The sequence below is a fragment of the Lithobates pipiens genome, unplaced genomic scaffold (genome assembly GCF_037356315.1).
Source record: "Lithobates pipiens isolate NorthernLeopardFrog02 unplaced genomic scaffold, aLitPip1_a1.2 Scaffold_18, whole genome shotgun sequence".
Taxonomy (NCBI): domain Eukaryota; kingdom Metazoa; phylum Chordata; class Amphibia; order Anura; family Ranidae; genus Lithobates; species Lithobates pipiens.
Genome location: NW_027507758.1, coordinates 480,711,532 through 480,734,120, shown reverse-complemented (window position 1 = coordinate 480,734,120; position 22,589 = coordinate 480,711,532). Strand labels below are relative to the sequence as shown.

Below are 22,589 nucleotides of genomic sequence, written 5' to 3'. Positions count from 1 at the left end.
GCCTTTTAGACTGTTTTTGCAAGCAGTTGAAGGGAACGCCCCCTCCCCACATCCCCCACACCATCTTCCATAGTTTTCTGAGGCTCTCCTGTCCCACCAGGGAACCCAAGAATGCAGCCGGTGGTTCCGCCAGCTGATCATAGAACTGATCGTTGACCAGAAGGGCTCCAGTCATCTCTATGGCCTAAGAAACAAGGAGCTACGAGCCGGATATAAATGGCGCTATTGGGAAAGTATTTTATCACACTGATCTTGGTGTGGTCAGATGCGAGCGTTGGTCTTGTGCCGTATGTAAACAGCAATTTCACCATGCATGTAAGGTATCGCTGCAAACGTCAGATTGAGGGCAGTCATTTTAGCATTTTAGGCTTTAAAAAAATGAATGTAGTTTGTCACCGCTGCACTTTTGTGCGCAATTTTAAAGCATGTCATGTTTGGTATTCATGTACTTGGCATAAGATCATCTTTTTTTATGTTGTCAAACATTTGGGCAATATAGTGTGTTTTAGTGCATTAAAATTAAAGTTTTTTTTCCAAAAATATTGCATTTGGATAAACACTTCGCAAAAAAAATAGCAACACCCACCATTTTTAATCTTTGGGGCCTTTGCTTTAAAAAAAAATAAAAATAATATATGTATGTATGTATGTATGTATGTATGTATATGTATATATATATATATATATATATATATATATATATATATATATATATATATATATAATGTTTGGGGGTTCAAAGTAATTTTCTAGCAAAAAAAGTTTTTCATGTAAACAAAGTGTTAGAAGGGCTTTGTCTTAAAGTGGTTAGAGTGGGTGATGTGTGACATAAGCTTCTAATGTGCGTAAAATGCCAGGACAGTTTAAACCCACCCACCCCCCCCCCCCCCCCCCCATGGCCCCTTTTTTTGGAAAGTAGACGAGATCTGCTAAATAAAATAAAAAAGCTCAGCATGCCTCTCGGCAAATAGCTTGGGGTGTCTTTTTTCCATGGGGTTGTTTGGGAGGTTTTGTGCTATCTTGGCACTTCTCTGAAACTGTGAAGGCAGTAGGGAGTGAAATCAAAAATGTCCACCCTTAGAAATCCTGTCTTTCCGTTTTTTATATCGCAAAAAAGAAAAAAAATCAGAAGCAATCAAATACCATCAGAAGAAAGCTCTATTTGTGGGGGGAAAAAAAGGACACAAATTTTGTTTGGGTACAGCATTTCATGACCACGCACTTACCACTTTAAGCAGCACAGTGCCAAATCGTTAAAAAGTGCTCTGGTCTTTAAGGGGCCAATTCTTCCAGGGGCTGAAGTGGTTAAGCAAGGCTGCTTGAAGCTGGCAGGAAGCTTTGCATGTTTCCTTGCTAAAACTTGCTATGCACGCTCTTTTATATAGTAATCTTAATATGGGAACAAACACATTTTAGCACTGAATAGGTCTTTCTATGCTGTGTAATATCAAAGATGTGTCTAAGCACCTGAATGACCAACACAAAGCTGTCAAGATTGTATGAGATTCTAATGTAAAAAAAGACAGTAATCTATATTGGGTATAAAGTCTTGACACATTGATCTTGTATTCTTTTACTTTTTATTTTTGTGATCATGTGTCTGAAATATTGTGTGTTTCAGCTAAAGTTGTCCCACAGCAGATCACACATACTTCACCTCGAATACAGTCAGAATATGGAGCCGAGAGAGGTAACCTGATACCTGTACCTGGTCACAGAGCTTCACCCAATCCCATGACAATGGAGGCCAGAAGTGAAAACAGGTAAAACTGATTGAAATTGATGGTACTGAATGATCAGCTTTCCTGATGGCATGTTGGTTGAAAGAAAAGCTACCTTCTTGCAGCTGCCATCTTTTTTTAACCACTTCTATACACGGCCATAGTAAAATGACGACCTTGACTTTTAGGAGGGATATCTGAATGATGGCTGCAGCTAGAGATGTCATTCAGATATCATTCTTTGCAGCCACCGATTCTGTGCACGGTAAGAATGATCATAGTGGCAGTTCTGCCGCTTGATCGTTGTTATAGGCGACGGGAGGGCACTCCCCACCCCCTTTCCCATCCATCTGGTGCTTCGACGGGCTCTCCCATGCCATTGGGGCCCTGGAGAAAGAATGGTCACGCCTGGGTACCCGGAAATAAACGGAGCTGCCATTGCGGCTGTCAGCATGACATCGGTGAATTTTTTATTTTTATTTTTTCCCGATCTCATGTTTTCCAGCCTGGAGCAGAGACCCCACAGCTCTCCATAAAGAGGACCTGTCGCATAGATTCCTAGCACAACAGATGTTTCCTTGTAATAGGAATAAAAGTGATCAAAAAAAGTGAATTTTTTTTTTTTTTTAAACGCCCCTGTCCCCGGTACCTCGCACACGGGGACAGGAACATATGTAAACGGCGATTAAACCATACATGGGAGGTATCGCTGCGTGCGTAGAGCATGTGCAACAATTCTAGCACTAGACCTCCTCTGCAAATCTAAACTGCTAACCTGTAAAAAATGTTAGTTTCGCCTTTGGAGATTTTTTAGTAATGTAGTTTGGCGCCATTCCATGATTGTGCGCAATTTTAAAGCGTGACATGTTGGGCATCTATTTGCTCGCTAACTACTGGTTTTTGTTTGTTTTAAATTCGTTAAACAGTTTTTTTTCCAAATGCTGTGTGAGATAAAATGTTGGAATGACCGCCATTTTATTCCCTAGGGTGTCTGCTAAAAAAAATATATAATGTTTCAGGGTTCTGAGTAATTTTCTAGCAAAAAAAAATATGATTTTTACATGAAGGAGAGAAGTACCTGAATAGGCCCAGTATTGAAGTAGTTAACGTTAATGCCATGGGAAGTGTGTGTGTTTTTTTTTTTTTTTTTTTTTTTTTTTCTTCTTTTTTTTCCCCACATCTAGGACTCCTAAGGAGTCAACATCCTTCAAACAAAAATCCACGCTTTTGTTGTAGGGGTGCGCATCTTCACTGGTCTCACGATTTGATTAGGATAATCTGGTCAACGTTTCGATTCCGCGATGCATCACGAATACTGACACGCTCCCACTTCCGCTTGGGCCACCTTCCTCTCTGCAATCTTCTGGGACACATCACAGGTCCCAGAAGATTGCCCGGCTGTGCAGGACAGCGCAGTAAGACATCAGTACCTGGCTGTGAAGCTGCAAGATGTCACACCTGGATGCCCACAGTGGTATTGCCAGTGCTGTGGACAGACGGGGGAGAGAATGGAGGGTTCGTGTGGCCACATCGCTGGATTGTGGGACAGTTGAGTGTCTTTTTTTTTTTTTTTTTTTTTTTTTTATTAAAAGTCAGAAGATACACTTTTTGTAGCGGCTGACTTTTAATAAACCCAAAAATTACTAGGCGGCCCCTCACTGCCAGCGATCTTCTGGGACCATTGGCTGGCCAATGGTAGTGCGCGCCCGGCTGTAAATCCGTAAGCTGTCACAGGCGGGTGTCGCTGCCCACAGTAGATATGATGGCGCTGAGGAGAGGAGCGATGCTCTGTGCGCCCACATCGATGCACCTTGGGACAGGTGAATGTCTGATTATTAAAAGTCAGCAGCTACACTTTTTGTAGCTGCTGACTTTTAATAAACTAAAAAACGGGTGGAACTCCGATTTACTAAGTGCACTACAGGGTACAGGAATTCACACACACCCGGCTGCTGGGAGTTGAGGAGGGATTAGAATCCAAATCCACAACTGACAAACAGCCCTGTACTGTCTGTGATTACATTTACCTGCCCCCCCTCGTTTGTACCTTCCAGCACTCTAGGAGTTGACTCAGTGGAATGTGCAAACGAGGGGGGGCCGGGTAAATGTCATCACAGGGCACATGTAGGAGCCAGTCTATGTAGAGTACAAACATACTCGTACTCTTCATACTGCTGCTAAAGTGTGGTGAGACTGGTGATAAATGCAATTTATAAGCCATTAAATGTCCACCGCTGTATGTGCCTTTTTAAATATATGCAGCTTTTCATACCTCATTTCTTAGTGTGTGTGTGTGTGTGTGTGTGTGTATATAGAGGTCGACCGATATGGGTTTTTCTCTGGCCGATGCCGATATTTAGAAATCATGGCGGCCGATATATGATGCCGATTTTTTTTTTTGGGCCGATGTGTTAGGCCGATTTTATTTTATTTATATATTTTTTATTTTATTTTTTAATCCCCCTTGATCTAACACACCTTTCCCACTGGGGCGTTTTTCAGGCGCTTTTGGGCTAAAAATAGCGCCTGTAAAACGGCTCCCCTGCAGTCTGTGTGAAAGACAGAGTGCTTTCACACTGAGGCAATGCGCTGGCAGGATCTTAAAAAAAAAGTCCTGCAAGCAGCACGTTTGGAGTGGTGTATACCGCTCCTCCACCACTCCTGCCCATTGATATGAATGGGCACCACTGCCGAAGCGCATGCAATGCGATTTGGCAGCAGTGCTTCATGGGCGCATTTAACCTCTTCCTTGGCCGCTAGCTGGGTTATATGTGCCCCACTAGCCAAATAGCACCGCTAAAATGATGGTAAAGAGCCGCTAAAACTTGCGTTTTACCATCAACGCCTGCCCGCTCCAGTGTGAAAGCGGCCTTCATAAGTGATACAGAAAATTTCTTACATTTAAACATTTATTAAACAAAACAAAACCCCCAATCAGTTTACTTGTATGTATGATTTAGATAAAAAAAAAAAAAAAAAACTATATATTAAATAAAAACAGGTAGTCAAAACTTTTGTACGAAAAAAAAAAATGGGCTAACTTTACTGTTTTTATTTTATTTTTATTTTTTAAATAGTGTATTTTTTTCCTAAAAAAATGCATTTGAAAGACCTCTGTGCAAATGTTGTGTGACATAAAATATTGCAACAACCGCTATTTTATTCCCTAGGATCTCTGCTAAAAAAATATATATCATTTTTGGGGGGTCTAAGTGATTTTCTGGCAGAAAATACAAGATTTTTACTTGTAAGCAACAAGTGTCAGAAAAGATTTAGTCTTTAAATGGTTAAACTGAGAACTTCTACACATGGAGATGATTTCATTCAAGTGTAAACATTGTATCATTTAGTTCTTTTCTTGGCAGCCTGCCCAGAGAGGAGGAAAGGGTTGCTATGACGACTCAGGCAACTTACACTGACTGAAATGACTTCTGTAATAGAAAAGTCCCGCTGTAGTTCTAAATCGGCTTTTTATCAGCTCAAATCGGCCGATGCCGATTATTTAAAAAACGGCAAATATCGGCCGATATATCGGTCGACCTCTATATATATATATATATATATATATATATATATATATATATATATATATATATATATATATATATATATATATATATACACACTGTATAGACCCTTCATGTGACTGCTCTCTGCTCTCGCCCGCCTCTCTCGTCTCTCCAGCTCCCGTCTCTCGTCAGGTCAGTGGGGGTTCTCAGCCCCGCCCACCGACTGTAGCTATCAGATTAGAAGAGGTGGGCGGGGCTAATGTCAGGAGAGACTTGAGAGGAGAGGGGCTGGCCAGACTGAGCAGTCACATGAGCGGTGTATCCAGTTTATATATATATATATATATATATATATATATATATATATATATATATATATATATATATATATATATATATATATATATATATATATATATATATATATATATATACTTAAAAACGAGTTATAAAGCTGCATATATTTAAAAAAAAAAAAAAAACACATACATCAGTGGCCACTTAATGGATGATCATTGCATGTATTATCAAAATGCATTTTGACAAAAACTCTCGGAGCACTCTTCCGGGAGGGGCGGGACCAGTCGGGATGACGTCACCCAACATCGATTTTTCGGGTCGCATGCATCGATGTTGAATTGGGGACCCTCGAATCGTGATGCAACGATTAAATTCCACACCCCTATTTTGTTTTCAAAGTCAGATCGTGTGTATGGGGCATAACAATTGGACTCCATTTGTTCACTTTGTGGAGCCTGTTGGAAAAAGCTTCATCTGCTTATTTTAACCTTCTAGAAGTATTTTCCAGATTTTGCTTCTAATTTCATTCTCATTTTTGCACACATGCTTAAAGTAATTCCAGGCCTAAAGATTATGTAAAACCCCCTTTTCTTGCATTAAGGGACACGGAGCCATAGTAGTTACTATCTGGGTTATAGGGCCACTGATAGGTGATGGACACTGGCACGCCCTAAGGCAAGAAGTGTACTCCCTATATAACCCCTCCCACTACTGGGAGTCCTCGGTTTTTTGTTTTCGCCAGTGTCTAAGGTGTTGGTCACGAGTAAAGATGTGCTGTGCTGAGCTCCACTGGAAGCTTCCTTGCTCGGGCTAGCCATGCTGACCGGAACCGTTCTGATGTCTTTTAATGGGCTAAATGGATGGTACCCGGGCCTTGTGTCCAAAGAAACAAGGTTTTGCTTGCGAACCCTTCTATTTAGAGAGCTGGACCCTGGGATCCAGTACTTTTTTGTTAGTAAGGCCATAAAGTTTTTACTAGCAGGGTGCTGTCGCAGGTCCAGGATTGTGGGTAACCTGAGGTTCCCCTGTTCGAGAGCTTTTAAGAAACCTTCAGGGAGCCCACCGTGAAGGGTGAAGATTGGGTTTTTATCTTGGACCCTGCTGCGAGGAAAAAGGGAAATTTTCTCAGGAATTTCTCCTCTTGTGTATAATGTTGTCATGCCTACGTGTCACTACTGGGGGCTGTAGTGAGCACTCACTGACCTGACGCTGGAAACGGCACAGTAGCTTTCATATTTTCTCTCCGGCCACAACAGATCCTCCGGTAAGAAGGGGGGGGTCTGCTTCTCTTCCTGTGCCCCAAAAATAGTTTTTATGCCCTTCAGGCGTTAGGATGCCAAACTAGTTTCTTTAAAAAAAAAGACAGACCGTGGCCACTGGCTGTGGGACAGAGCAGGAGGATGGCTTGTTCAGGTTAGTGACACAGGCTTTTTCCCTTTTGACACATTATCCTTACTAGGATTATTAGCAGCTAATGGTGCTGAACTATAGCCTAGCCATGTACTTTTCTTTTGCTGGTAGTGCCTCTGCTTTTATGCTTCAGGCTATGAATGGTAATGGGACCAGGAACTTCTCTAAAGCGGTCAATGGTTTTCACTGTAAACTGAATCCATTTCCAAAAGAATGTCATCCTCTGAGAGGGATTGCGCTAGTTAGATTGAGCTGTCAGGGGAAACTGTTGAATAAAACACTTCAGTCCATGTATATATCATAAGAGGTTTTTTCTTCTACCATTTTGTAATTTGGAAAGATTAATGCTATGTTTCTCCATAGTGGGGTTAAACATAGTAGATTGCCATCTAGTCCTCAGGACCCTCTTATTGAGGTGCAGGAGGCTGGGGATCAGGTAGATCTTCCCAAGTATTTGGAAGATAATTATTTATCTTTCTGAGGGTCCTAATATGGAAGGAGTAGCATCACAAGACAGGTTGCTTGTGTACTCCCTTACTCAACCTTTTTTGCTGCCTGCAGCACAGGCTCTTGAGGAACCTACCTCTAATTGGGTTCATTAGAACCTCCCCCATCTGGGGATGTTTTTTCCTATTCATGCATGGCTAAAAAAGCTTATGTATTCTGAATAGGAACATCCGCATAAACAATATTATCCTCCCAAGAAATTCTCCACACTTCATCTATGGAAGAGGATTTCTATGAAGAAAATGATGGGGGGGTTTCCAGCAATTGATGCTGCAATCGCCTCAGTGAGCAAGAGTCTCACATGCCCGGTGGATAATGCACTGATGTTAAAGGATCCAGCAGATATAAAGTTGGAACTTCTTTCTAAAAACAATGTCTTTAGCAAGTTCAGTAGTACAGCCAGTTCTTGCTGCATTTGGTGTATCTCAGTCCACTAAGGAACAGTTTGTGGAGATACCTGAAATTCTGCCTGATCAACAGGCCCGACAATGGGTCTGTGTCTCACAGTAGATGCTGTGAAAGACTCTATCATTTAAGCCTTATGGGTTATGCTTGGACTAGTGCATTCTCGCAGAGTTCTGTGGCTGAAAAATTGATCAGCCGAAGCACCGTGTAAAAAGCTCTTAGCCAGTTTTTCTCCTTCATGGTGTATGGCTATTTAGAGACGATCTGGATAATTACCCTCTAATGGGAAAAGCTCTTTTACCAGTAAAGAAGAGGTTCAAACATTTCTCCTTTTTAATTGTACTGCCTCTCCTAGGCCAGGGGCATCTGCCTCTAGGCCGTCTCGACGGCCTCAACTGTCAGGTTCTAGGGAAAGTACCCAAGGGCAGCATCAGGGTCAGAAGAGATCTTGGGGCAGAAAGTCCACAAAGCAGAATGCTAAAGCCTTCTCATGAAGGGGCACCCGCTCGTTCAGGTGGGGGGGAAAGGTCTTGCAATTCTCAAGATCTGGCAGGAACAATATCAAGACGGATGCATTTCTACAGTCGGTGATATCAGAGCTTCCCTTAGTGGAAAAGGGCACAGAGTTTGGAACCGTAAAAGGTTTGTGCCAGAACCAAATAGAGAGTTCAGATCCATTCTAGATCTCAAAGATCTGAATTGGCACTTAAACATCTGATCCTTTCATAATCCGATCAGTTGTGTCCATCCTGCAAGGAGGGGAGTTTTTTGGCTTTAATCAATATCAAAAATGCATATCTCCATGTGCCAAATATTCCTGCTCACCAGAAATTTCTGCGTTTTTTGACATATGAAATCATCATTTTCACTTGTGGCCCTGCCATTCGGTTTAGCCACAGCACCACGGGTGTTCTGAAAGATTCTGGCACCTTCTTTAGCCAGATTAAGGGCTTCAAGGCATAACGGTCCTAGCCTATTTAGAAGATCTACTTTTAATAGATGATTCAGTCTCTGGCCTAAACCTGAGTCTGATCACAGCTGTAACTACCTGAAATCTCTGGGTTGGATACTCAACCTAGGAATATCCTCCCTAAAACCATCAAGGAGATTAACCAGCCCCAACTACTGTATAGATACCATACAGAAGAAGGTATTCTTACCCCAGACAAGAATCAGTTCCATTGTAGGTCTAATTCAACTTGTCAAAACAAAGAAAAATCCTTCCAGTTGGCGCTGCATGAGATTGTTAGGAGAAATAGTGGCCTCCTTCGAGGCCGTCCCTTACGTGCAGTTTTTACTCAAACTGCTTCAAAACACCATCCTGTTGGTCTGCAATAAGAAGATTCAGGCCTTGTTTGTTTCCAATACACTTGGCTCCCGACGTAAGTAAGAGCCTAAATTGGTGGTTGTTATCCAGCAAAAGGGTAAATCTTTTCTACTAGGGATGCACCAAAACATATCGGCAATTTGCCAAAAGAGAAAAAGGGCTGATAATGTAGCCAAATATGGGGCATGGCCTGGGTGGGGGCGAGGCTCCGCCTCTGGTGCCACCCATCATGGAGGTGTCCTATAGTGCAGGAGAGCCACCTTCACTGCCTGTTTGATCACAGCGCCGGGAACATTGCAGCTTTCCTTTCAATAGCTGTGTTCCCGGCCGCGTGCCGTCACACACAGCCCCTCCCCCTTGTCCGGGCTCTTTGATAGACAGATCACCCGCAGGATTGGACGGGTGATATGTCTATCAAAGTGCCCTGACAAGGGGGAGGGACTGTGTGTGATGGCGCGCGGCCGGTAACACACAACTATTGAAATGAAAGCTGTGATGTTCCCGGCACTGTGATCAAACAGGCAGTGGAGGTGGCTTTCCTCTCTTCCCTTCACAGGCTGTCTGCAATGGGGGACACTGGCTGGCTGCATCTGACGGGCACTGGTGAGGCTGCATTGATCTCCTGTACCATGTCCCCAGTGTCTGACCATCTCCTGTATAAAAAATATTTAAAAAAAAATTTTTTTTTGGTTTTTGGCCTAGTGTATTTTTCATTTTCGGTATCTGTTTCGGCACCAAAAAACCCATTCGGTGCACCCTTATTTTCTACCTGTATCCTGGAAGGTGTTAACAGATGCCAGCCTTCTAGGCTGGGGAGCTGCCTTGGAAGAAGATTCTGTCCTGGGGAGATGGTACAGGTTAGAGGACTTTGCCTATCAACTTTTTGGAAGATTCAGGCAGTACGTCGGGCCCTACAATCTGGGACGATCAGACTACGGGACTGTCCTGTCAGGATTCAGTCTGACAAGGCCACGGCAGTGGCTTACATCAATCACCAGGGGGGGCACGTGAGGTCGTGCAGCCCAAAAAGAGATGAATAATGTTCTAGCTTGGGCAGAACACAACATTCCTTGCCTATTGGCAATTTTTCATTTCAGGAATAGAGAATTGGCAGGCGGACTACTTGAGTGGCCAAAAATTGTTTCCGGGAGAATGATCTCTTCACCCCGAAATCTTCCTAGCGATATGTCAGAAATAGGGTATTCCAGACATGGACCTATTTGTGTCCAGATTCAGCAACAAAGTCGACAACTTTGTGTCGGGAACAAGGGATCTGCTAGCAGGCGGAACAGTCTTCCCATTGGATTAGTTTTCATTGATCTATGCATTTCCTCCAGTTACTTCCAAGCCTTCTCTGCAGGATTAAGCAGGAACGAAAGGAGGTGATTCTGGTGGCCCCAGTGGGTCCCAGAAGATCTTGATTTACCGAGATCATAAAGATGGCAGGAGCACAAGGTCCGTTATTTCATTCTACCTTACGGACAAAAAAATTTAACAGGTTTAACTGTTGAATCCCACTTCATAAAAGATTGTGGGTGATCTCCTTCGGTAGGGTCTACTTTGATTAATGCCAGGAAGCCGGATTCCAGAATCATTTTTAGTCTGGAAGGCATATGTTTGTTTGGTGTGGATCCAGGGGTTGGCACCCCAGGAAGTATGTCATAGGCAGGATCCCTGATTTCCTGCATATGGGATCTGAAAATGAAGCTGGCCTTGTGTGGTTTTATTTTTTTTTTATTTTTTTTTTTTTTTTTTTTTTCAATGACCTCTTGCTTCCCACTCTTGGTGCATAGCTTATTCAGGGTGTAACACGGATTAATACCCCTATCAAGGCACCACTAAATTCTTGGGATTTAAAATTGGTCTTATCGTCTTTGCTAAATCAGCTGTTTCAGCCTTTACGAGAAATTCCCTTGGTTCTTTTTGACAAGAAAGATAATTTTTTTGGTTGCCATTTCTTCTGCTAGAAGAATATTGGAACTAGCGGCCCTGTCTTGTAAAGAGCCACATTTGATCATGCATAAGGATGAGGTGGTTTTATGTCCTCATCCTGAATTCCTACCAAAAATTATAACACGTGTTTGTTTGTTTTTTGTTTTTTTGTTTTTTTTTTTCATTTAAACCAAGATATATCGTTCTTCCTTCTTTTTCCCAAAGCCTCAATCTAGGGAAGAGAAGGCACTACATTTCCTTGATGTAGTAAGAACGATCAGTCTATTTTAAGGCGACCACTCAGGTTCGCAAAACAGATGTTTTCGTTTGTACTGCCAGAAGGTCCAAAGATGTGGACAGGCAGCATCAAAATCCACTATTTTCCTAATGGATTTGTCAAGTGATTGTTCAACCTTCAGCTTAAAAAAGAAAATTCTCCCTTCCTCCTTATGTTAGAGCACTCTCATCCAGGCCGATTAGTGCCTCTTGGGTGGTGCATCATCAGGCTTCTATAGCTCAGGTCTGAAAGGCTACGTCTTGATCTTCGGTTCATACGTTTATCAGATTTTATCAAATCCAATATTAAAGGTCATGAGGATATTGCCTTTGGGCACAGTATACTGCAGGCTGCAATAAGAGTCCCCTCTGGCCTTCTGTTTTTTGTGGTCTCCCTCCCTTCAGTTGCCATTGCTATGGGACATCCCACATAGCAACTACTATGGCTCCATGTCCCCTGATGTAAGAAAACAGGATTTTTAAAATGGCTTACCTGTAAAATGCTTTTCTTTGAGGTCCCTCCCTTCTTCGTATACACTTGTATTGCTTTGCTACAAAAACTGAGGCACTCTCAGTAGTGGGAGGGGTTATATAGGGAATACACTTCTTGCCTTAGGGCGTGCCAGTGTCCATCACCTATCGCTGTCCCTATAACCCACATAGTAACTACTATGGCTCTGTGTCCCCTGATGTACGTCAAAGAAAAGGATTTTACAGGTAAGCTGTTTTAAAAATCCTGTTTTTCTCGATAACAGAATTGAACCAAGTGCTGCTTCTATACAAAACCTAAAGTATCAAACGCTCAATATGTAATTATCTAAAAGAAATTGTATACAAATATTAAAGTGCCAGTGAAAAAAATCTTAAAATCCATAAGTGCAAACGGCGTGTAAAAGATGAGTTCTTCAAGTGAATATCCAGGGTGCCATGCTCCCTGCCTGTACTTCTCACTAACCAACTGTAAAGATAAAGTAGGCATGTGAATGTCCAAGTGTGATTTGAATGGATATGCACCTCACTCATCTGATTTACCAGATTGTTAGCAATACAATGTATTCATGACATATGGTTCACCACAAAGAAGAAGCAGCCTGAAGAAATATGTGACCTTGAAAATCGGTGTGCATTCATGATCCTAATCAGAGTTGTGCAGCATGTGCGTCGTAGAGCAGCATCTGCATATTGAGTGTTTGTTTTATACTTTCAGATTTGGTATAGAAACAGCGCTTGGTTCACTTTGGCTATTGCGTTTAAGGCGGTCAATTGGCCTAATACCATGTCAACGGCTTCATATTTTTTTTTTTTTTTTATTTCATTTTTTATTGGGAGGGACGGCTTGCCTGCCTGAAGGCCATTACAGGGGGTATGTGTAAGCAATCAGACAGAAGTATAGCCTCCAGAATGCTTGCACCTGACAGGCAGGAGTCTACTTGTCAGATTTACGCACAATACTGTTGACTGCAGCCACTGAAAATGTGTGTGTGTGTGTGTGTGTGTGAACTCCCCCCGCCACCCCACCACTGTCAGGTCCGTACAACGTACAGACGAGATATCCCTCTTCAAAAAAGGGATGTACATCGTCGTGTGCTGGTCGTGAAGTGGTTAATGGGTATATAGGCACCTTCAGGTGATGGACACTGGTATACCAAATCCAGGAAGTTCACTGCCTATATAACCCCTCCTCCTATCAGGAGTACCTCCGTTTTGTTCCCCAGTGTCTAATGTGTTTTGTCACAAGTAAAGATGTGCTCGGAGGAGCTCCAGGAGGGATCCATGCTGGATTTAAATAGCCTCCAGACACCAGATCCATCAAAAGGAGGCCAAAGTGGATGGTACCTGGGCCTCGTATCCGAAGCAGGAGGTTTTGCCTGTAACGCCTCTTTGTAGGGCTGGACCCAGGGCTTTGGTCATACTACATTACCTAAAGCTTTCCTGGTGGGGTGCTTTTTACAGGTCCAAGGGAGTGGAACCCTGATATAAAGGCACCCGGTCCTTGAAGGTTTTCCAAATGCAACCCGCCGTGATGGGTGAAGGTTGGAGTGTCTGTTAATTAAGTAAATCCTGCGGCGGGAATAAGGTAAGGGAAGAAACTCGGGAACGAACATCCACCTATGCTTTCTTCTCTAAAGGAAAAAATGTTGTTATGGCTTAAATCTCCATTAGTGAGTCTATGCACATACCCTAATCTGTTGTCTTCACTGTAAACTCAGCGTCAGTCGCTGTGTGGCCACAGCAGCTTGTGCAGGGGGATTCCTCTCAGGTAAAGAGATCTGCCAAAATGCTCCCCCCCCCACCCCCAGAAGGGACAAAGGTTTAGGGAAATGCCAACGGTGTACCCCCTTGTAATACCTGCTTCCCCCCCCCCCCCCAGTAGGGGGTGTGGAGGTCCCAAATTTTGTTCCATGTGTTGTTCCTATGCGGGCTGGTGTCAGGAGCTCTGCCCTCCTCCCTCGCATTGGATCTGTAGACCCGAAAGCCTCCCGTGTAGGAACATTTTCAAAAACGAAAGAGGGGGGCGGGTTTATGGAGGGGCGGGCCTAGGCACAGCGCCAAGCAACGTCCACGAGGCCGCACGGTAGGCAAGCAGGAAATAAAAAATATAGCTGTAGCAGTCTCTCCTCAGCTAATGAGGACCAAGCAGGGTGCACACGGGGGGCGCAAGAGCTGTGGGCACGGAAGGGTGGCAAGTGGCATTCCTGATACAGGAAGACTTTTTTTTTTTTTTTTTGCTCAGCACTAGGCTGAGCGTAATAGCTGCATTTACTGTCATGACTATTTTCAGCACGTAGTTTTAATTACGCAATTTAATAGCGCCTCTGCTTTTGTGCTTGGCACTATGGCGTACCAAAAAAGACACCAAAAAGGTACCAAAGGTTTCACCCCCAGGCGCTAGGATCTCCAGTCTCTTTTCCACACGGTCATCCTTGCCTGAAATAATAATTATGGCAAGCCAGAGGGAGCTATTGAAACAAATTGTGCAGCTGCTTATCACAGTTCAGCCATGGTATACGTGACTGGAGATGTCCTTTTCCTCCACCCTGCAGGGCCTGGAAGGAAGATTTGTGGATTTAATCACATCCTCCATTCAAACGGATAGGAAGTGTGCTAGATCCCCCTCCCCCCACTTCAGACCCTTTGCAAGGGCAACAGTGGGTACAGGCTGAGGTATTACCCTCAGTCGGTCAGGGGGAAAGGCAAAGACGATGATTCGTCTGTGGAGGAAACAACGGTAGATGAACAGTTTTCAGCCTCGCAATCTGAGAAGTTGCTGATACACTCTTACGGAGATGGTTCGTTCTATTTTCATGCTACTCCTAATGGGGTCTCCGTAAAGATTGGTTTCTTCCTTGGGCTCTTTAAAGAGGAAGTAAAGGCTTTTTTTTTTTTTTTTTTTTATGCAACCTGCAAGGCAAAGGCATAATGAGCTAGTATGCATAGCATACTAGCTCATTATGAATAACTTACCTGAGGACGAAGCCCCCGAAGCGGTCCTCCTCCTTAATCTTCGCCGCTGCCATGTATCCCAGACTTCCGGGTCTCGCTGCTCTGGTGCTGTGATTCGCCAGAGCCGTGATGACGTCACTCATGCGCATGCGCTTGTGAGCTGACACGAGCGACATATCGCCGCGATCTGCGGCGTTCTCAGTGCGCCTGCGGGCCGCTGTCTACTGCGCCGTAGATAGCGGTGCCTGTCTTTTTGTAACTATCTCCTAAACCGTATAGGTTTAGGAGATATTTCTTGGGCCTACAGGTAAGCCTTAATCTAGGCTTACCTGTAGGTCAAAGTGGTTTGTAAGGGTTTACAACCACTTTAAAACCTTCACAGCCTTTGCAAGTGTTTCCTGTGCATGCATTACTTGAACAGCTTATTCATGCTGAATGGGATAAGCATTTAATGCCTCCAATTAAATTTTTAGTTCTTTATCCCATGGAGGAAAAATTCACCAAAAAATGTAAGGTACCAGCAGTTGACGCTGCTATTTCCAGTGTGAATAAAAGTAACTTGTCCAGTAGACCATGCACAAATGCTTAAGGATCCAACAGATAAAAGGTTGTAATTCCTGTTTAGAATCTGCTTCTTCCTTGGTAGGTGCTGTTACTCAGCCTGCAGTCGCTGCAATAGGCGTCTGTCAATCCCTAAAGGACCAGTTTAGACAGGCCCTTTAAAGAGGTCCCTGCGCGACAAGCCTGGTAATTGGCCGAACTACCAAAAGCATTATGCTTTGCCATAGATGCCATTAAAAATTCTATTCACCAGGCGTCCCGCCTTACGCTTATGCTAGTACATATGTGTAGAATCTTGTGGTTAAAAAATTGGTCAGCCGAAGCACCATGTAAGAACCTCCTAACTTGGTTCCCTTTTCATGGGGAGCGGCTATTTTGGGATGATTTGGACAAATGTATCAAAACTATTTCAAGTGGAAAAGTCAAAAAAGTATAAACACTCTTCATTTAAACGGGCCCTTTCTCCTGCGCCAGGGGCTTCCGCCTTTAGGCAGTGGTGATGGTCTCTGCCGCCAGACTCTAGAGGAAAACCTTAGTGTCAGGCCCAGGCTCAAAAGAAGTCCTGCAAAGCAGAATCCGAAAGCCTCCTCGTGAAGAGGCACCCCTCCTCACCAGGGTGGAGGGAAAGACTTTGCGGTTTTCAGAAGTCTGGCGAGAGGAAATTCAGGACAGATGGGTCATCTCCACAGTAACGCTGGGATACAAACTGGAATTTCTGGACTTTTCATCATCTTGTTTCCTGAGGTCAAATGTTCCCAAAGATCCAGAGAAAAGACCATCTCTGTTTCAGGCACTAGACTGATTAATATATCAGGGGGTGATCATACAGATCCCCCACAAAAGAGCAAGGTTTGGGGTTTTATTCAAAACTCTTTATGGTACCAAAACCAAATGGAGATGTCAGACCCATTCTAGATCTAATCTGGCTCTTAAGGTCTGGACTTTCAGGTTACGGGATTGTCCTGTCAGTATCCAATCTGACAATGCCACAGCTGTAGCCTATATCAATCACCAAGGGGGCACAAAGAGTCTCTCAGTGCAGAGAGAGGTGAACCATATTCTTACTTGGGCAGAAAGGTATGTTCCGTGCTTGGCAGCAGCCTTCATTCTGGGAGTAGAGAATTGGCAGGCGGACTACTTAAGTCACCAGCAGTTATTTGCAGGGGAATGGTCTCTTCACCACGACATGTTTCGGCTGTTTGCAGAAGATTGGGGACTCCGTACGTAGATCTTCTAGCAACCAGATTCAACATGAATTTAGTCAACTTTGTGTCCAGGACAAGGGATCCACTTGCATGCGGAACAGATGCGTTGGTTACCCTGTGGGATCAGTTCTCACTGATCTATGCATTTTCCCCCTATTAATTTGCTACCTTGACTTCTTTTCAGGATCAAGCTGGAAAGAAAGCCGGTAATTCTGTTAGCACCAGCATGGCTCAGGTCATGGTATGCAGAAATCGTAAAGATGGCAGTGGATGGTCCATGATCCCTCTAACTACAGCCTGATCTGCTCACAGGGACCGATATTCTATCCTACCTTACGGTCTCTAAATTTAACAGCTTATCTATTGAAACCCACGTTCTGACCCACGTCCGTGTCGGTTATCTCTACCCTGATTAATGCAAGGAAGCCAGCTTCCAGAACTATATATTATAGGGTCTGGAGGGCTTGTGTTTACTGGTGTGAATCCGAGAGTTGCCTTTCTACAATACAATTAGGGGTAGAGATGAAGTTGGCCTTGCGTACTATTAAAGGTCAACTCTCAGCTTTATCGGTCTTATTTCAAAGACCGCTTGCTACACATTCTTTAGTCTGGGGTTTTGTGCAAGGGATGATGTGGCTTAATCTGCGTGTCAAACCTTGAACTTAGTTTTGTCTGTGTTAAGCCTCATACACAAGATCGGACTTTGTACAAACTTTCCCGTGGGCTTTTGTCCATGGCCGTAAATTTGTATTGCATACACATGATAAACGATTGAACCGATACAACATATTCCCTTAGTCCTTTTGCCAAGGAAGTTGGTATTTTTGGTTGCTATATCTTCAGCAAGGAGATTTTCGGAATTGGCTGCTCTTTCTTGTAAAGAGACATATTTGATTATTCATGAGGACAGAGTGGTGTTACGCCCTCATCCAGGCTTTTTGCCAAAAGTGGTTTCAGGTTTTCACCTGAACCAAGATAATGTCCTGCCATCGTTTTTTCCAAAAGGATGTTCCAGAGAAGAAAGGTCACTACATTGTCTTTATGTGGTGATAGCAGTGGAAATCTAGTTAAAGACAACTGCTCAGATTCGTAAGACTGATGTCTTATTTTGCCAGAGGGTCCTAGGAAAGGACAGGCAGCGTCGAAACCCACTGTCGCTAAGTGGATCCGACAAGTTATAATTCTAACTTATGATTTAAAGTGGAGGTCCACCCTAAAATGGACCTCCGCTCATCGGAATCCCCCCCCCCCCCCCCCCCCCCCGCGGCGCCACGATTGGCACCTTTCAGGGGGGAGGGGGGTGCAGTTACCTGGATAATCCAGGTAACTGCACCCACTTTCGGGATAGCTGTCTGCGGAAAGGGGCGTAGATTACGCCCCTTTCCGCAAGTGCCCGCCCCTTTGCGCAAGTGCCCCGCTGCCTGCTGGGAAACACACAGATCCCAGAGGCAGCGGGGACCGTCCTGATTGCGCCGCGCGCCTCGCGCATGCGCAGTAGAGAACTGGGAAATGAAGCCGAAAGGCTCCATTTCCTGATTCCCATACCCAAGATGGCGGCGGCAGCACCCGAGTGTCGATCTAGAGATCGGCTTCGGGTGCCGACATCGCGGGCGCACTGGACAGGTAAGTGTCACTATTTTAAAAGTCAGCAGCTGCAGTATTTGTAGCTGCTGACTTTAAAAAAAAAAAAAAAAAAAAAAAAAAACGCGGAGTCCCGGCGGACTCCCGCTTTAAGTGGTAAGATTCCCCTGTTTCAAGTTAGGCGCACTCTAATGGTTAGTGCTTTTTGGGCAGTGTGTCACCAGGCCTCCATGGCTCAGATCTGTAGTGCATACAAGTTTTATCAAGTGGATATAAGGAGGTATGAGTATATCACCTTTAGGCGCAGTGTACTGCAGGCAGCTGTACAACCCCTCCAGTCTGGGGGTACCCTGTGGGTTATGCCTCTCTCCTATCAATTAACATTGCTACGGGACATCCAATTGAGTTATTACTTAAGGCTCTGTGTCCCATGATATACTATAAAGAAAATGGATTTCACAGGTAAGCTGTTATAAAAATCCTTTTTCTCTGAGTAAATCATGGGTCACAGAGGTCCCTCCCCTCTTCTGGGGATTTAAGTATGTTGCTTTGTTACAAAAGCTGAGGTACTGATGGGAGAAGGGGTTATTTAGGGAGTGAGCTTCCTAGATTGGTTATACCAGTGTCATCACCTGAAGGTGCCTATATACACATTGTTATTGCTTAAAGCTCTGTGTCCCATGATGTACTCCAAGAAAAGGATTTTTACAGGTAAGCTGTTATAAAAATCCTATTTTTTTTCCTGCAAAAAAGATATGCATTTATTTTTAAATGTGAACTTGTCTTTTTAATAGGAATGAGATCTCCATGTAAAAATTTAAAACTGAAAACCTCAGGCCAGGGATGAAATTTAATCCTTCATTTTTATATGGTTTCCGGAACTTTGTAACTGTCAAGCTTGTGAATGGGGATGGAACTCTGGATCATACCAAAAGCCCCACTCCAGGATTGTTTTGTAGTAGGGTGGGTAACAGGGTGGGTTGGAGGTAGGGATGGTAAAAAAAAAAAAAGTTTTAGATCCAAGTGGGGCTTTAAACCACAAAACAAACTAAGCTGTATGTCTTAATCTTCTGTTGAGGGACACGGGAATGTGCAGTGCCTTGTGAAAGTATTCGGCCCCCTTGAACTTTTCAGCCTTTTGCCACATTTCAGGCTTCAAACATAAAGTGTGCTGTGTTGGACATTGTAGAGTTTTAATATGAAAGCTTGCACCAAACTGCTAAATAATGAGCCTTATTAACTATACAACATCTTGTACAGGATTTTCTTTCCCTTCCAGCTCCTCCTTAAATATATTTCATAATTTTAAATATGCATAATTGCTGTTTATTTGCTACTAATGTGTGTAACCACTTCCAGACCGCCGTGTGTGTGTGTACACACACATTTCAGGCTTCGAACATAAAGATATAAAATTAGAATTTTTTGTGAAGAATCACCAACAAGTGGGACACAATTGTGAAGTGGAACGAAATCTATTGGATATTTTAAACTTTTTTAGCAAATAAAAAACTGAAAAGTGGTGCGTTCAAAATTATTCGGCCCCTTTACTTTCAGTGCAGCGAACTCACTCCAGAAGTTCAGCGAGGATCTCTGAATGATCCAATGTTGTCCTAAGTGACTGATGGTGATAAATAGAATCCACCTGTGTGTAATCAAGTCTCTGTATAAATGCACCTGCTCTGTGATGGTCTCAGGGTTCTGTTGAAAGCGCAGAGAGCATCATGAAGACCACGGAACACACCAGGCAGGTCCGAAATACTGTTGTGGAGAAGTTTAAAGCCGGATTTGAATACAAAAAGATTTCCCAAGCTTTAAACATCCCAAGGAGCACCGTGCAAGCGATCATTTTGAAATGGAAGGAGTATCGGACCACTGCAAATCTACCAAGACCTGGCCGTCCCTCTAAACTTTCCGCTCAGACAAGGAGAAGACTGATCAGAGATGCAGCTAAGAGGCCCATGATCACTCTGGATGAACTGCAGAGAACTACAGCTGAGGTAGGAGAGTCTGTCCATAGGACAACAATCAGTAGTACACTGCACAAATCTGGCCTTTATGGAAGAGTGGCAAGAAGAAAGCCATTTCTCAAAGATATCCATAAAAAGTCTCGTATAAAGTTTGCCACAAGCCACCTGGGAGACGCATCAAACATGTGGAAGAAGGTGCTCTGGTCGGATGAAACCAAAATCGAACTTTTTGCCCACAATGCAGAACGATATGTTTGGCGTAAAAGCAACACAGCTCATCACCCTCAACACACCATCCCCACTGTCAAACATGGTGGTGGCAGCATCATGGTTTGGGCCTGCTTTTCTTCAGCAGGGACAGGGATAATGGTTAAAATTGAGGGGAAGATGGATGCAACCAAATACAGGACCATTCTGGATGAAAACCTGTTGGAGTCTGCAAAAGACCTGAAACTGGGACGGAGATTTATCTTCCAACAAGACAATGATCCCAAACATACAGCAAAATCTACAAAGGAATGGTTCACAAATAAACGTATCCAGGTGTTAGAATGGCCAAGTCAAAGTTCAGACCTGAATCCAATCGAGAATCAGTGGAAAGAGCTGAAAACTGCTGTTCACAAACGCTCTCCATCCAACCTCACTGAGCTCGAGCTGTTTTGCAAGGAAGAATGGGCAAGAATTTCAGTCTCTCGATGTGCAAAACTTATAGAGACATACCCCAAGCAACTTGCAGCTGTAATCACAGCAAAAGGTGGCTCTACAAAGTATTAACGCAAGGGGGCCGAATAATTTTGCACGCCCCACTTTTCATTTTTTTATTCGTTAAAAAAGTTTCAAAAATCCAATAGATTTCGTTCCACTTCACAATTGTGTCCCACTTGTTGGTAATTCTTCACAAAAAAATAAAAATTTTTATATCTTTGTTTTGAAGGTTGAAAAGTTCAAGGTGGCCGAATACTTTCGCAAGGCATTGTATGTAGTTGGTTTATATTGCACCCTGCTGGAAGATTGAACAGTGGCAAAAAAAAATCATAAGTCAGGCCCCAGCATAACCCTTTCTTTACCCAACCGTGTGTGGGGGGGGGGGGGTTCTTCTTCTTTTTTTTTTTTTTTTTTTTTTTTTATTGTTGGTGTGCTAGGATGGATGACTTTTCAGTCTTCTAACCAGTTTTTGCACTGGCCCCCTTTTAGCTTTATTTCTTCTTCGTTTATTCTTCAGACAAGGTTCATTGCTGCTTGGGTCTTCTATAAAGCAGCTATCCAAATTGAAATGGCAGGGCATGTGCGCTAACCTGTGTTCTGCATTGTAACACTTTCCTGACCCTGTTTGTACTAATACTGTGCAATCTCTGGTGTACATGGCTTAGCAAGGTTGGTTATCTGGCTAGGCAACCTGCTTTATTTGGAGTTTTACGTTGGTGATGCCAAGTTTGGTGGATGGTTAGGCCTTGGGCCGTCTTGTGTAGATCACAATTGGGCTTTCCTGCCTGAACTTTTGCTAGATTCCCTTTGGGATGTGTTCCTACTTGGCGTTATCACCGGTGTTTTTTGTTCAGTTGGTTAAAAACAGGTCCTTTCGTCCTGTATCCAAATGCATGATTGGGTTTTGGTTAATTGGCTTCTTGCTGGCTTAGGTTCGGTTTTCTGTTCCATGTGGACTTACTCCCTTCTAACAGTGACCTTTTCTTTCTTTGACTAAAGCATCAGCATATGGTCCTCCCATTGTCTCCCCTTAGTTGTCTTGGCATGTTCCTCTGTCCATAAGGTGGCCCCACTTCATGCACACAGATTTGGGCCTTGGTCTTTCAGGCGGCTCCTAGGCTGTAGGTGGTCCCTGATCCTCCTAGTGAGGCCTGTTAATATTTGTTGCTGGGTTTCCCACCTCTCATCTGTATTGTGGCTATTCCAACAGTATCTGAATGTGCCATTCGATGCACAAGAAAATAAAAAATCCATTAAAGCACACTGATCCAGATTTTCTGTGGTTTTTTGTTTATGCCCTTAGTACTGCTTTACCACAAAACTAAAGCATGGGTAAGGTAGGAACTCTGGGGGGGGGGGGGGTGCAGGCTTTTCTGTTTGCTAGTGTCCAGTCCTCCTGTAGGTGGCAGTGTAACTCAACCGTATTGAATTTCTGTCCCTCCATTGGCTAATAAATTTTAAAATCTTACAGATTAGGACTTTATAATGTTAATAAACAAAATTAACCTTCACCCACCTTGTTTTGATGTCTGAAATAATTTTTGTCTAGTTTGATTTTTCATCTGTTTTTTATTTGTTTCACAGGCAGCCTGTCCCAGTACAGCTACAGTATTTTCTGCCCACTTATCCCCAATCTGCCTATCCTCTGGCTGCTCACACGTACACCCCTATAACCAGTTCCATGTCCACTATACGTCAGTATCCAGGTTGGTGTAAAAAATAATTTATATTCCTTA

General features: G+C 43.5%; 1 protein-coding gene across 8 annotated transcripts in view; it reads left to right on the top strand.

Moving 5' to 3' along the window:
- The window catches only part of SAP130 (Sin3A associated protein 130), an 80,536-nt gene that overhangs the window by 41,319 nt on the left and 16,628 nt on the right, over nt 1–22,589 (top strand). For all 8 annotated transcript variants that reach the window (XM_077488405.1, XM_077488408.1, XM_077488407.1 and 5 more), the window contains 2 exons: nt 1,622–1,763; nt 22,438–22,559. In XM_077488405.1, the coding sequence (XP_077344531.1) occupies nt 1,622–1,763; nt 22,438–22,559 (264 nt within the window). The remainder of the gene's footprint in view (nt 1–1,621; nt 1,764–22,437; nt 22,560–22,589) is intronic.